Source organism: Papilio machaon, chromosome 14 (genome assembly GCF_912999745.1).
Source record: "Papilio machaon chromosome 14, ilPapMach1.1, whole genome shotgun sequence".
Taxonomy (NCBI): domain Eukaryota; kingdom Metazoa; phylum Arthropoda; class Insecta; order Lepidoptera; family Papilionidae; genus Papilio; species Papilio machaon.
In genome coordinates this window covers 3411482-3427148 of record NC_059999.1, presented here as the reverse complement: position 1 = coordinate 3427148, position 15667 = coordinate 3411482, and the positions used below count along the sequence as shown (strand labels likewise).

Sequence of the window (15667 nt, the reverse complement as noted above, 5' to 3'; positions counted from 1 at the left end):
TACACATATATTTATTTAAATAGAATTTAATAAAGTCAATATAGTTAATATTTGTTAATTAATGAACGGCATAATTCATGCGTATTTGTGCAAATAAAATATTAATCAGAGTGAGTTTTACGAAGTGTTTATATAATTAAATTTGTGTAAATGCTGTATTTGCAGCCATTTGAGCCGACTTCTAAAAGAAGGAGGTTATCAATTCGACTGTATTTTTTTATTTCACTCAGTAGTAGTATTTTTGTCGTATGTTTTATTTTTAATCTCTCGTTTAATAAATGGCTTATGATATACGTATAAGTTGAGTACTTACGGTCCCCCGTTTTCTTTAACTTGATATCTTTCGCGTTTATATTTATAACCAAGATTAATTAAAATAGATTATCAGAAAGCAAAAGAGGACGGAAGATTTATGAGGCAAAGATAATATAAGTGGTTGTAGGAAAACTCTTTGCTTAAGAATATTTCAGATCTTTTCATTTTATCACTGATTACGCGAATATAGGGCCCTTAAAAGAGCAATTAAAGATATTTTAGATTTACTTTGATAAATTTTACGAGCGTAACTTGAAAGTTGTTTTAACCAGAATCGAGATCAACAAAAGCTAGCTACCAAATTAAAAATACATTGTGACAAAAGATTATGTTATAATTAAGAAAATATGAATATTTAACTTAATTATTTAAATTCAATAAAATATATAATAAAAAGTATAACAAATACTTTTTGTGATTTCCGTCGTTACTGTCTAGATCTGCTAAGGCTTACATTTGGTGAGGATTTACATCGTTTATGTTTCGTAACCCTGCAACGCGCAGTCTGAAATCAGTTTAATGTCTTGAATAAGTAAGCAGACACAACAACGTAATGTTGCGATGGATTACTTACTTAAGTTAACTTGGGATTTAGTTATAATAGGAAACTTTTTTAAAATACAGTCGTAGACTTTTTTATATAAAAAGATTTTATAAAAGGTACAAAACTGATAAGACAATGGTATATAATAAATGTGGGCTACTGGTCTATCTCAACTATTAGTCCAGTAGATCATAGCAAGACAAAAAATATAAATACGTAAATATAACGTAGTGGAAGATGCTCAGACGCAGTAATATAATCTTACTAATATTATAAATGCGACTGTTTGGATGGATGGATGGATGTTTGTTTGAAGGTATCTTCGGAACGGCTCAACGGAACTTGATGAAATTTGGTACAGATGTATAACATGGTTGCGGACGAAAGCGAAAGCGTGCCCGCAGCCCCTCTATTATGCGTTGGAGGAACAGAGGGGTTTAGTGGGTATGCTTCCCATCTGGAAGAGAATCCCACATAACTACCGCGCCTCCCCCGGGGCGCGGTAATGCATAAGGCATTCCCCTCTGAAAAAAAAAAAAGATGTATAACATGGTCAGGAAGAACACATAGGCTACTTATTAAGTTTTTTTTCTCCGTGCGGACGAAGTCACGGGCGACAGCTAGTATAAGAATAAATGTCAATTACATGATTTTCCTTTTAATAAAAAAAATGATAATTGTGTACCGAATTATGCTGTTCCATTTTATATTATAAGAAGTTTGTACTTGATTTCACAGGGTTTTGTCACTATAAAGTAGTACTCTAATCTAATGAAATGGCCACCCCTGGTATATAAAGTAAACTTTAATCTACATTTATAAACTAAAATTATAGATTAACTATATGGCCAGCTTTATCTCATACTTTATGCAGATTTGGTTAAACTTCAGAACGATAATTGCCGGATGGAAAGGTATAGATTGGATAAACCTACGCAGTGTCAGACCTGTATTTAATGCTAGTTATTTGAAAGTGACTTAAATAGATATCGAAACTGTTAGTGAACACGTATAAATGTTATAATTAGTTAATTTGGAATTGTGACTTCTCTGGAAATGTTACTCTATAAAGATCAGTTAGAAAAATCAAATGAACACAGACCAAAGGATTGTCCTTCAAGGTAGTTGAAGGGCAGATTAATATATTATATAGGTATATTATTTTTACTAATACATCAGGGCATGTTAAAGAGCTTAACATGTATAATGAGAGTCGCAGTTTGACATGCTCGCAATTAGTAATGTATGAATTGCGGCCCGCAGCGACCGCCGGCGCCGCCACGCCGGGGAACTTGGTAAATGATTGAAGCGCACAAACTTAATCCTAGCTGCATTGCATTGTGTACATAATGTAATAAATTTTGTATATGCAAAATTTATACTAAACCTGTTTATATAAATCAAAATCAATGTTTATTCCCTATATAATATTAAACTATATGATAGATGACGTAACATTAATTAGAATGTTGTGAGGATGCCAGAGAATTTTTATAATTACATAATGTGAAAATATAACATACTATTGTTGGTTCAAACAAATATATTAATTTTCAATAATACTTTAAGTAGCATAAAGATTTATATGCGATGTTACCTAAGTCAAGATTTCAATTCTGATGACTCAACAATGAGGTAATTGTATAAAAAATTACGCTAGTATATTTTTAACAGAATTAATTTTAGGCACAATCCTAAAATTGTTACCTTCATCACTACATGTTTATAAACATGAGTTACAAATGTTTACAAATATATTAAAAGCGTGGTAAATCTTCCAAATATTTGTATACACATACACACATTACTTTAAAATACATGATTTTAAATTTTATAGTATCCTTTTAAGACACCCAGGTTACTAAATATAAAATGGTTATCGTTACTTGAAATCTTTAAAGTCCAAAATAAAACTTAATTAATTTACAACCAATACAGGTTTCCTATTAACAGTATTACTATAAGCTCTTACTTAGTTTGATTCAGTAAATTACTTAGAACAAATATCATAGCAATTTAATTAGTACATAATTACCTAATACCAACAATAATAGCAATTGATATCAATTTTGATACCATTTCACTAGACGATAAATCGAAACATTTAAATAATTTACGTTGTATTGAATTTAATTTTTGTTATTTTAGATATCGATACCTTTGCCTTTACGTTGAAAATTAAAAAAAAACTTTTAGGTTACAGTATGTACAGCTATGATTTGATTAGAACCTTGAAACTTTGAACGTTGGTCAAAATTTATATAACTTCTACATCTCCACAATCCAACTCACTTGCATTTGCTGGCATGTGTAAAAAAAAAGAAATATATGTGTATTATACTTAAAATGCAAACAAGTATTATCACCTCTAAATATTTTCTAATAGAGGTTAGTAGTCGTCGTGTTTTAACCACGGCACGGAGATGTTAACTCTGTGTTAGAGGCTATTTTACGGTGTAAACTTGTTTAACGGCCAAACGCCGCACTATAACTTCGTTGTTGTTTCCATTTCCCATCAACTTTAGTTATACGAATTAAAAATAAACTACATTTCAGGGAACGGTTTTTGTATACTATTCGATAGCGCATTGTTACGGCTTAACTAAGGAATAAAATAAAGTAGCAATTTTTTTATAGTTACAGAAGGCGACACACAAATAACGACATCAACTAAGACAAAAAAAAATCTCTGAATTAATTACTGTCTACTTTAGATGGGTTGTATATGTTATTTGTAACTATTTTCGTAAATGCTATGTTAAAAATTTTAGCAAATTGTAATATTTCATCATTTTAGTCGTTAATAATCTGCAGCTTACTAAGGTCATGTAATATTTATAGGGTAGAGGATGGCTGCAGTGAGGGTACGAGTTATACAATATTGGAACACTAAAGCCGAAGAGAATTTCTAAGATGTCTCTGGAATTCATTAGCATACAAATTGAAACGCTGAACAGTGGCGATTGAAATGCTATTCGGAAGAAATTTGATATAAAATCCTACGATCGGTGAAATTCTTATCAAAAATGTTAAAAGGAAATTATTGATTAAAAGAAATGGTTTTTCATACTTTTAATATTCAATTTTTATAATGCGCTGTTTACAATATTTTGATCTTTTAACACGTTTAGAAAGTTATTGAAAATTGACCAATATTTTACATAAAATCGAAAATTGTGATATATTGACTACACTTACCTCTTGTTTGTTTTCCACTTCTCCATCAGTTTCCTTGATACCTAACTGCTGTTGTTCTATTGGTGGTTTTCTTGTATGATTAATCACATCTGGCTCATTTACATTAATATCACAACTTGCATTTTTAGCTACATAGTATTCCATACCAGTTTCATCTTGTGATTTATCATCAGATGTTTTACTTTTAAAACAAGATATCGTTTTTTTATCTTTTTTCGTTTCATCTTTATCTTTACTTTTAGTGTCATCTTTTTCAGAATTGTTTCGGATATTTTCATCCTTCTTATAATCTTTTATTGCCTTCAGCCTTTTCTTTTTACCATTCCATTTAGTAATTCCTGACTTTGATCGGTGACTATCATCACTGCTGCTCACACTATCTAAACAAACTGGATTTACTAATATTTTCGTTGATTTAGTTTTACGTTCAATCTTTCTAAGATTAAGTAGGTTTCCTGATGAATCCATAAATGATGGTACTGTGGTTAAAGATACTGGATTTTCTTTCGTATTGGTACAGTAACTATGTTTGGGTTTAGGTAATAGTTGAATGGTCTTCATAACATCGGTATCGTGATGACGTAATTTACCATTGGTACCGAGTGGGCCCATAGTGACAGGTGGTCCTCCGTTAAACAGTAGTGCCGTCTCCATTGGTTGACATACACAAGCTAACATTTTCAACTGGTCATTTGGACATACTTAAGTCTATTATCACTTACATTTTTGGTGTCATTGATATTATTTTATAAGATTCTACATTAGTGCATATAAATTTTTTACACGGCTGGAAATTAAAAAGAATATCTAATATGGAAATGTAAATTTATAGTAAAATAAAATATCGCACGTCATAATAAACCCTTCCGAGTTGCGTTCTAACAATGACATTATATTTCATCTCCATGACTTAAGATGCATTGTTTCTCGTTGAACGGATATAAGCATCTCATTCATATCCTGATATGTAAAACGGTACGTGATCTGACCCTCGTAAGGAAACTATGGCAACATTTAAATAATATCATTTAGGTTTTGAAATTGCTGTAATAGTCATTATAAAACTATTGTATCGCTCTAGCGTTTTAAATTGAAAAGAATTTTAGCTCACAAAACCTGTCCCAATTGCATGTTTAATCCTATTGATTTATTTTACAAGTCATCATTAAGCTTGTAATTTTGAATTTTGTGGTAATTAATATCGTAACTTCTTAATAGAATATACATTCATATAGTTATTATTTGCAAATATTATACATTTACATATGAAAATATTGTATCGATGGCAACATATTGCACGATATAAGACAATACCTAATCTTCATATAAATAACATTTAGTTTCCTTGTAACATATTTTTTCAACGGATCGCATTCCAATTATTACACAGAGCGGGATAAATTATTTATATTCTAGCAGTTTTGCTTTATTATTACATCTATTGAAAAGTTTCGTTTATTTATAACGATAGTGACTTTCTAATTGAGGTATATTTGTCAAAATTAGGATTGTTTTACAGTTTTTACGACCGAACCTTTTCGTGGGCCCTCTTGATCCCACATCCTTACTTGATGTTGTAAATTTTGTACTAAGTCATTTTCTACGCCATCTATACGTTCCTTTGAAGTAGTACTAAAATTATGAAGGTCGGATTTATCAAGTGTATCCTTTGTACATTAAAGAGTTATACATAGTTCATGTCTTAACACCGCACTCAGAGTCGTAAAATTGTCATTAATGTGTTCTTTAGTTTAGATTTAGTAGTGTCATCTGTAATTTGTTCTAATTTAATTTATGAATTTTAAAAGTTGATGTTCTATATGTCTGCAGATAGATTTTTTAATTCGAATAAATCAGTTATCGATACTGCATCCCTAATGAACGAGATAACGACTTTCAACGGAGCAACGCATATGTGAATGACGGGGTAATGTCTTTGTGAAATATGGAGTATGGATGCACGAGTGGCTGTCTATCGAAGCTTCCCCAATTAGTGCGAGATTTAATTATCAAGCCCCCATTGAGAAGTCACTCGGTGTACAACCTCACCCACCTTGTAACCTCTCTTAAGAGCAACGCGTAAAATCGTTTCAATTAGAATTTCATTAAGTCGTTGGATATATTACAAATGTCTGACCCAATTTTCATCACCACATTTTATAAAACAAATTTCCTCTCACCACGCCTGTCTGAAACGAACTAACGAGGCTTTCTCCGAATGTACACTTTAATTTTTTTTTATGATTTAAAAAAACATTTCAATTTATAAGAACGAAAATCTTTATTAGTATTAGTTTTGTTAGCGCAGTGCAATTCTTCACTTAATTGTGTTATAGGGTTAATATAAATAATAAAATCTGATAAAGCTATAACTGAATCTATTCAAACTACATAAATAATAAAGGTAATGTAACGTTAACTTTTAAAAACTACGTATTAAGATATTCGAACCCAGAACAATTCTTGAATATTTTTATTTTTCGTAACAATCAAAAACATAAAAATGAAAAAGATAAATAAAAGTCCTACGAAAAAGTGACAAGACATTCTCGTAAAGAACCTAATTCTGATGAATGACTAATCAAGATACTTTCGTAGCATCCCTAAGAGATCTCTTGAGACCACAACAAACTTTTGAGCCGCTTTCAGCAGTCGCAAGCACGACTTCTTTGCCCTTTATAAAACAATCTAATACAAACTCACTAATACAGATCTCAAAACGAACTGTACAAAACTTTGTCGTACAAAATTAAGAAGAAAATAATATACGTTTCGTATTCGTCTTTGATTATATATATGTATATATTATCGAAGCATTTCGTACTTCTAACAAGATTTATAATTCAAAAAGTTATAAAAACCTCTAAACCAATAAAGTATACTAATACGAAAAGAATTCCTTAATATTTTCCGAGCGAAGTTGGAATATAGTTGTAAAGGTAGAGGCTGACAATAGAAGCCGGCGGATAATCAAATCAACACCTTCGTCACGCCACAAATCGAATATGAATACAGGAATTCGTTCGAATTCGTGAGATTCCTGTACTTTAGACGTTCGACAACGCAAATATATTGGTCCGGGGGAACTCATCCGACTTTTACTGTAAATTCAATAGAGTGGTAACATTTTTTCCTAGTCAAATGTAACGGAGAATTGGAAATACCTACTGTAGGTAAAAATATACTTACTCAAAGTTAAAAGGTCTGCCTTACCGTGGGTTTCTGAGACCAATACCTCTGTATAAAAAAATCGTCATCTCTGTTCATTATCTTTGACAAAACAGAAATGACACTATGTTTTAAAATGAGATTTTGATCTCAGAAACAGACGATAAGTTATTTAGAATGATAAATATACACTAAGGTTCTCCCATAGTTTCCAATTAACGAATCAGTGCGGCAATAATTTCGTTAATTCCAAATTTGAATTCCAGGAGATTTATGTATTTGTCTGATCGATTGTAGCAGGAAAATCATTGAAATACTTTATACTATCGCATTGTTGGAATATTGTCGATGGGCAGTAATAAACACTAACTACCACTTTTTACACCTAACATCAGACATTTGGCAACATCTTGGCTCAGTAACAACATTCTTTGTCATTAAAAACTTTAATAATTAATTATAACGAATGTTCCATAACATATATATTTCCATTCTAATATTCATATGTAAACATTGTATTGATGTTAAATTTTAAAATGTAACTTTAAGTGAACTAGTTTAGTATTTTTAAAAAATAACGACAAGAAAATGTCTCCATAAATAAGACTATGAATGGACGGTGGAAGAGCAAGAGGACAGCGAAACGACGACGTTATTGCAAAGGAAAATGTGAAGGAAATTTTTAACGTTTTACCGAAGAAAATATTTATTAGTTGTAGGAACAACATATAACTATTTTTTGGTGTAGATAATCTCTTGTATATTTTATTGAAAAATAAAATAATAATATACAAATAATACTTATAAGTTGGTATGAACGTTGAAATAAAAAATACTTTTGTCGTCAATACCGAGAACAAGAAAATCGATACGGACAAACATTTCCGATAGAATTGCAACACGGCACATCACACCAGACTACAGTCAGACAAACTTTTATGGCCAGAGAGAGAGTCGCTGCAATCGCGGTTATTTCATTCAGATAATATTTAAAACAGTATTGAAGAAAAGGCATAGCAAGAAAGAATCCGACGAGGATCTCGTGGCATCTTTTCGATACACAGGCGCTCCCTATGTGGTAGCGAGATATAGTTTCAGTTTTTTTTACCAGGCCAGACGAGTTTACGTCACTATGTATAGAAATCGAATAAAACAACGACAATGAAATCTGATCGAGAGAAACAATTTAATTTCCATGGTTTACAGAAAATGAACCTGTCGTTATCCTTAATAGAACTGCCTGATTTATTTTGTATGCAAATTAAAATTGTAAATATAAATCACTTCATTCACAATATTTATGAGATGAATCCGGACGTATTTTGGCAAAGTATTTTGCTTTCAGGTTGTAAGTAAAAAAAATGTTTTATTTATTTAGAAGATGACAATACTTTTAGCACACTTAAAGTTAAGCTTCGAAGAATATTTTATTCATATTAATAACATATAGATACCAAAAGTAAAGAGTGAGAGTATTTAAAAAGTATATAATGAAAGTATATTACTAATGGGAATCGAAGCCAAATATGCGGCTACGAGAAGACCTTCCAACCGTTAATCTATTGAGCCGTTCTACAATAATCAACCCTATATCATTTTACCCGTCTCCAATTTTAATATGAAAACTAGAAGCTATTCAACCGAAGCTATTCAACCATTTAAAAGGTCCGTTGAAAACTATGACTTATTCCCAAGTCATAAGGGACATTGTATGTTTAGCGTTATTCGACAGCGTTACTGCGCTCTCGTGTTACTTGCTCTGCGACAAGTGTCTCATATGGACTACGAACCCGCAAACTAGACTAACTGGAATTTAAAATATTTGTAAGATCTGCTTACACCGCATAAACATGTCATCATTGACTTATTTTTTTTTAATTCTTCAAGGCGATTATTTATCACTCGTATGAAACAAAAGAATATAAAGACTGTCGTCGTAGGCATTTCGGATCTTTCAAGAATCGAGCGTATCTTTAACACTCAAAGGCCGGTAATGCATCTGTAGTTCTGGTGTTCCGAATGTCAATAGACGTCGGTGATTAATTCACATTAAGAGGTTCGCTGCTTATTTTTCCCACTATTCTAAAATCATAGCTATCTGATAAATCTAAAAATTATAATCTGAATTCAACCTTAATTAACTGAATTCAATTTGAATTTCCGTACATTTACTACGTTAAATAATATCGATATCAAAGTGAGTTGTTTATTACTTGTAATCAATTTCTTCTCAGCTAATACTCGGTTATAAAACCGTGTTCGAAGTAATTACAGATATAAACTAGATCAGACTTAAGAAAGTATTTAATTGGCGGCTATAGGCATATAAATTGCAATCAGCGCTTGGAGTTCCATACTCCTGGTATACTTATTTATATTATTGCTTGACTTTTGCATGTATATTTAATAATTTCCATGATATTTTGCCTTATATACGTGAGTAATCTGAATATTTATAAATAAATAAATGGTTACACGGTTATTGATTCATAAAAAAAAATCTTTTATAATTCTGTGGAAAATAATTAAATTCCGCGTGCAGGCAAAAATTAAAATTCTCAGAATTTTTCTGAAAAATGACCCAATTAATCGTTGTATAAAATAAAATTCATTTAACCGGAAGAATAAATTAAGTTAAGTAAGTATTCTGCTTTTTGAATATGTCCAATACATACGTAACGTAAAAAATCGCAATGATATGTTTACAAATCCTTACTTTAAGAAAAAATAAGCTTGGAAAATAATATTTTTATGCAAAAAAAAATGTAACACGAAAGTGCTGACCGGATTTCATTTTTGCAATACAATGCTTGTCAATAAGTACTTGAAGCTTCAATTACTAAATTGATGAACGATAAATCCAAACAAACTCTATAACCGGATATATCATACAAAATATAAATATATACTGAAGTGGTACGATTAAGTATACTACGTTCAAAATTAAGGCAAAAGGTTGGCCACCTGTTACATTAACCCAAGTGAACTTTAGTGAAATTTAGATTTATTCCATTTAAACTGTCACTCCAGATGACGAACTTAATTGTTATGATAGCAGTAGAATATTTACCTATATAACTAACAAAATCTGGGAATCACTATAGCTAGGCAATTATGGCTTTTAATCATGGCTACATAATAATAAAAAATATTTTTTTCTCACGACAACTTCTTAAAACAAATATAGCATTGTTGTTCTCGAAATCGAATCCTTGACAAAGATCACGTAAAAGCTTTAAAAGGAAGTTCAAGTGGTAACATGTGGCTATCGTATGGATAAAGTTTTTAATGTAAAATGACTACACTTAAGTTATCGATGAACATTATAAGATCTTTCGGTGAACTTGTTCTAAATTTATTGTCGAAAATTCTAACAGTATACTTCAATGTGTTTTGATTTAACGACTATTTTAGTTAATTTTTGAAGATAATTACAAATATAAATTCTTTTTGGAAAAAATATTATCAGCTTCAAATAAATGAAATCGTAGAAAAAGCCTTCTGATTTATCACAGTGAACTGCAAGATTCAGATTAATTTTACCTGAAAAATCCAGTATAACAATGCATCCAGTAATCAACATTAAAGTTTGAGCTTAAAAAAACTTATATTTGTAAATTAACTCAAAAGTAATATTACAATTTAAGACATAATCAAATTTGAAAAATTAATATTTCCAGCCATGTATAAAAGTTAAGTTTAAAAATAAAACGACAAAAACTTCACTTTAACCGTGCGATGTATTGAGTTCGGGGTGCGAACGATCGCACGACCAACCCCTACGGAGTTCCCGGCGCTACTGAACTGATGAACTGGCGCAGACTACGGGCGCCGCTCGTACACAATGAAACCTCAGATGCACCCCCCGCACCGGACCTCTGACATCACAAAAATGCACATATTTCTAGCAAAAAAGACTACAACGGACAAAAGAATGTTAGAGAAGCACTTGTAACGCGACCACTTGAGCCAAAGTTTCTCGACTCTTGCTTTATAATGATACTGTTAATGGGTGACAGGGATTGTTACCTGTCGAAGTTTTTGTGTTAAGCTTACCAATAATTACTAAGCTTTCAAAAAGACACACGACATATGTGTAACATATAAATGTTAGAAAATATAATTAAGCTTGTGTTGTGCCGTGACCAATTTTAAAAACTCAGGCATCAATTTTAACTTTTTCTTTAGTTTTTCATCAATTTGAAATTTAGTATATTTCAGTTCAATAGTAAAGAGGTCCGCGCCAGTTCAATTGATATAGTTGCATACGAGCGTCTCTACTATAATTGAACGATGTAGCAAAACGAATGAACCAATGTTAAATATGATAAAATTGTATGTATAAAGTTCAAAACATTCTCAATTAATATTTTATCACAATAAATCTAAGTACTTCTAAATTAATTCAGTTAAACAGGACTAAAATATCGCTGCCTGTGTTTGATCAGTCTCATTATATGCTAATCATAATAAGAGATCTTTCGTCGAATACAAGGAGGCGTTTACACTTTATTAATTTAACAACTGAGACTTTAATCTTAAAATAACAAATTGGGTTTAATAAACTACAAATATAAATAAACACTTACCTTGACTAAAAACTCTCAATATTTCTTAATTTAAATTTCTTCGATGACGCTTAAGAATGTTATTTATTTAAAATATAGGTCGTTAAAATCGTAAATAGAAAAATAAACAATCGTCAAATAGCAGCCAATACCGTGACTAACTTTCCGTGCAATATGAATTTATGCAACTTCAGAGCGGAGATAGCGGATTCGACGGAAAGGAAGTTTTCATTTCTGTTTGCATAATAAACATACATAGTACGAGTTGTCGGTATTTGTTTGCAATTTTTCAATGTTTACACAACTGCATACGCCAAATGTTTTACGATGAACACTGTTGTAACATCGTGCTTATAAACGTCTATTTACACAGTCGATAACACTGTACAAAACCTATTATTGTCATCTCTTATGTTATAAACTTATTATCGTACAATTATTTCGGCAGTGGAATCCCACGGTAAGTGGTAAACTCAAAATAATGACTGCTTTCTATATCGTTTAAAATTGCCTATTGGTTAACATCAATGATAAAGATTTTTTAAGGTTATTTAATTATTTTGTAACTCCAGACCTTAACAAAAGTAGTACTTTAATGATACTTCGAACTAACAGGATGACTAGTACCTGAGAAGGATGCGCACCTGTCTGTTAATTCTAGTGGTGACAGGAAATTCAACCATAAACAGTAAACAATAGGGTTTAAAATAATCGTCTTCAAATAATACCGGACTGTATCTACGTATACTCAAGAATGTGCTATTGAGAAAAGGGTGGGCCAAGGTAAGAGCTTTATCGATGCATAAAGTATGTTGTTATGAAGTTTGTGGGACGGACCTTTAGGCGCGTTGAAAAAAAGAAGAATTTAACCTTATTCATTGAAGTATTCTCGGCATGTCTTTATTTACACCTGTTGTAAAATTCACGGCCTTCAACGGGCATCAAGGTCGGGCGGCAGATTTTATCAAACCGCTCAGCGGGATTCGCGCTTAAAATAATGTTAATTTAGACAACTCTTTTCTTTACTTTACCGTGCGTTGGATTTCTCGTAACATAAACAGTGCCAAATTACCTGGAAAAAGAAAATAACAAATTAGAACAGAAAATAAAAAGAAAGAAATCATTGTCAATGGGCTGATAACAAATAGATTCTAACGACTGGCAACCTGGTCGTTTACTGTTTAAAAGTAAACACAATTATAATTGAAATTTAAATTTAATTATTATTTACTATAAGGTTTAAAATAATAAGCCGTAATAAAATGTGTTTACGATCATGTGAAATCTATACCTACTAATAATACAAATTTATCTAATGTTGTAATTTCTGACGATATTCTGTAATTCACAATAGTATTTTTAAATTTTTGCATAAAATATTCTAAGTAACGATTTTTACTTTAAAACTCCAACAAGATAAATAAATAGTGGCAGGCGAAAAACTAAAAGGTTTGTTTAAGAAAAAAAAATATCACATTTTTTAGGTTACGTATTTATACGTCTATTTAAATAAGACATTATTGTTGACCAAGATTAGAAAGCGCTAAGAGAATACGGCACTTTGCTTGCACTCTTATATTTTATAACAAGAGAGATATTGATCATCGTAGAGTGCCATTTCCAACTTCAATAGAATTAATGTCAATTCAGTCGCTGCTCTTTTATAGATATTACAAAGAACTACTAGTTGTTCGAGCGATCTGTGGAAATAGGTTTTGTATAGTTCACCTCTTTACTTTTCAACTATCGTCAGTTTGTGTTTGAAGTTAAATCTTTTCACTACTAGCATTTACATTTCAAGCCTAAAGGAGTGTGCCAAGTAACAATTTATTTGTTAAAATATAGATTTGATAGGAATAATAAATCAGATGAAAACATGTATGCAAGAAATTACTGGCTTGTCCGAAGAAATGTCTTGTTATTAAGTGATCAATTTCTTTTCCACTCTTTAAAAGTAACTAAGTATTCGGTTGATGGAAACACATATTACAATATGTTTAAAAGCAAGTACCCGGAAAAAAGACTATACTAAATATATTAACCTTGTAAAACACTACAGCATAAATCTTATTAATTACTTCATGAGAATAAAGTATATAATTTCAAAATTAATTAACATGTCCTGAAGTATTATTAATAATAAATTAATCTCGTTGAACATAATCTCTTCCTAAATTTATTAGTTTTAGTAGGCATAGAAGATTATATGTGTAGAACATTCACTTTTACGTGACTTTCTTTGACTCTATGTGATATTATACGAGTATTTTATCGTGTCATTTAAAACACCTTTAAATAAAAAAGGACACAAATTAGCCCAATTGTTCGATAGTTTTACAGCCTTGAGCTACTTACTTGGCTGTAAATATGAGAGAGCAAGAAGTTTAAAACAAATAAAACAACAAGTTTAAAATAAGTTGGTTATATTAATTTAACAGTGAAAATAGTTTCTGTGCAAATAAACAAATGTTTATTTGAACGTTCTTCACAGTGTTTATCTAAGAGGACAATTCCGGGCCATCAGAAGGACGCAGTGTAGTGAAAATGCGATTTAACTGAACCCTTACGTAACGACGTGCAAATATGGGTACACACAATGTTTGAGATCCTTTCCTTGACAAAACTTAACTGTTTCCTTTTAAATTTAGCTAATGTTACTAGCCATATAAGGTTAATGTGAATTTCTTCATAACTATTAGTGAATTCTATCATTTTGTTTCTCTCATTTTTATGTTGCGACAAAATAAATATACAGATAAGACAAAAACCAATTCACTAATTCTAGGTACACGTGGCCTCGCCATCATGGGTAGAACGAACATAGGGTTTTAGTGGGCATGCTTCCCATCCGGAGGAGAATCTCACATTACTACCGCGACCCCCCCCCCCCCGGGGTGCGAAGTATGCATAAAACATTCTCCTCTGAAAAAAAGGGTAGGCTAGTGCTCCTCAGTGATGACGTTTATGATCTAATAACGAAAATTAAAATTGTAGTAACAATTTTAATTTTCGTTATAAATTTCTAATAATTCTAATATAAATTTTCGTAATATTATAAAATAAATAGGATAAGAAATATCTCAGCTTCTTGATAGTGAAATAAAACGTTATAAATGTAACGAATTCGGAATGAAGACCTGTCGTACAAAGTTACGTCGGCCCCATCGCATCGGTCCATATGTTTCGCTGTCGGATTTTTTGTTACCACGTAATTTGTGAGAACGTAACGAGCCGTTTACGACAAAAAATATTGTCGGCCAAAAATATAATATGATCTATGAAAAAAAAACACCTATTTTGTAGTATATTTTATCTTATTTGATGTTTGAGTACTTTTTATAGATCAATAAATAATCTGTATTCTCAGTATAGATAACATCGTAGTATTTTTATACTTTATTTTATTCTAATGTAGAACCAGACAGCCGTTTCATTGGCAAATTTATTTAGTCACGTATTAAATAAAAATGAACTCTAAAAATTATTACTGCACCGGTTATGAAAATGAATTATGGATAAATAAATCCGATCTTCATCTCTACGTCAGAATAAAATTAAAAAGTAAAGTCCATACTCATATCAAATTAACTACAAAAAACGCCATTGTTATGCTCTACCCGTGACAATCGGGGGTCAAAAGTTTCGGTAACGGGCCACCCAAATGACGGCTTATCGTTTAAACAAAAAAAGAATAAGCCTGTATCTTATGGTTTATCATCTGTTTATCGTCTGTTCACATTTGAATTTCGACTGCCAAAAACTCCTATTTTTTATGCACTCTGAAAAAAACTAAGATGGCAGATGAACTGGCATTAAATGTTTTTGCACAGATCCGTAGTTCGGCCAATTCATTTAATAAAAAGCAAAATACTTT

The 15667-nt window shown here is 31.2% G+C and overlaps 1 protein-coding gene across 5 annotated transcripts in view; it reads right to left on the bottom strand.

Moving 5' to 3' along the window:
* LOC106720010 (apoptosis-stimulating of p53 protein 1) overlaps positions 1-15667 on the bottom strand; it is a 190481-nt gene that overhangs the window by 52741 nt on the left and 122073 nt on the right. Inside the window, exon 1 of one of the 5 annotated variants that reach the window (XM_014514535.2) lies at positions 4058-4802. The exons of 3 other annotated variants lie outside the window; for them this stretch is intronic. In XM_014514535.2, the coding sequence (XP_014370021.2) occupies positions 4058-4735 (678 nt within the window). In that variant the 5' untranslated portion in view covers positions 4736-4802. Of the gene's footprint in view, positions 1-4057; positions 4803-15667 lie in introns of those variants that run through there. One more of the 5 variants, XM_014514536.2, reaches the window with a different exon arrangement.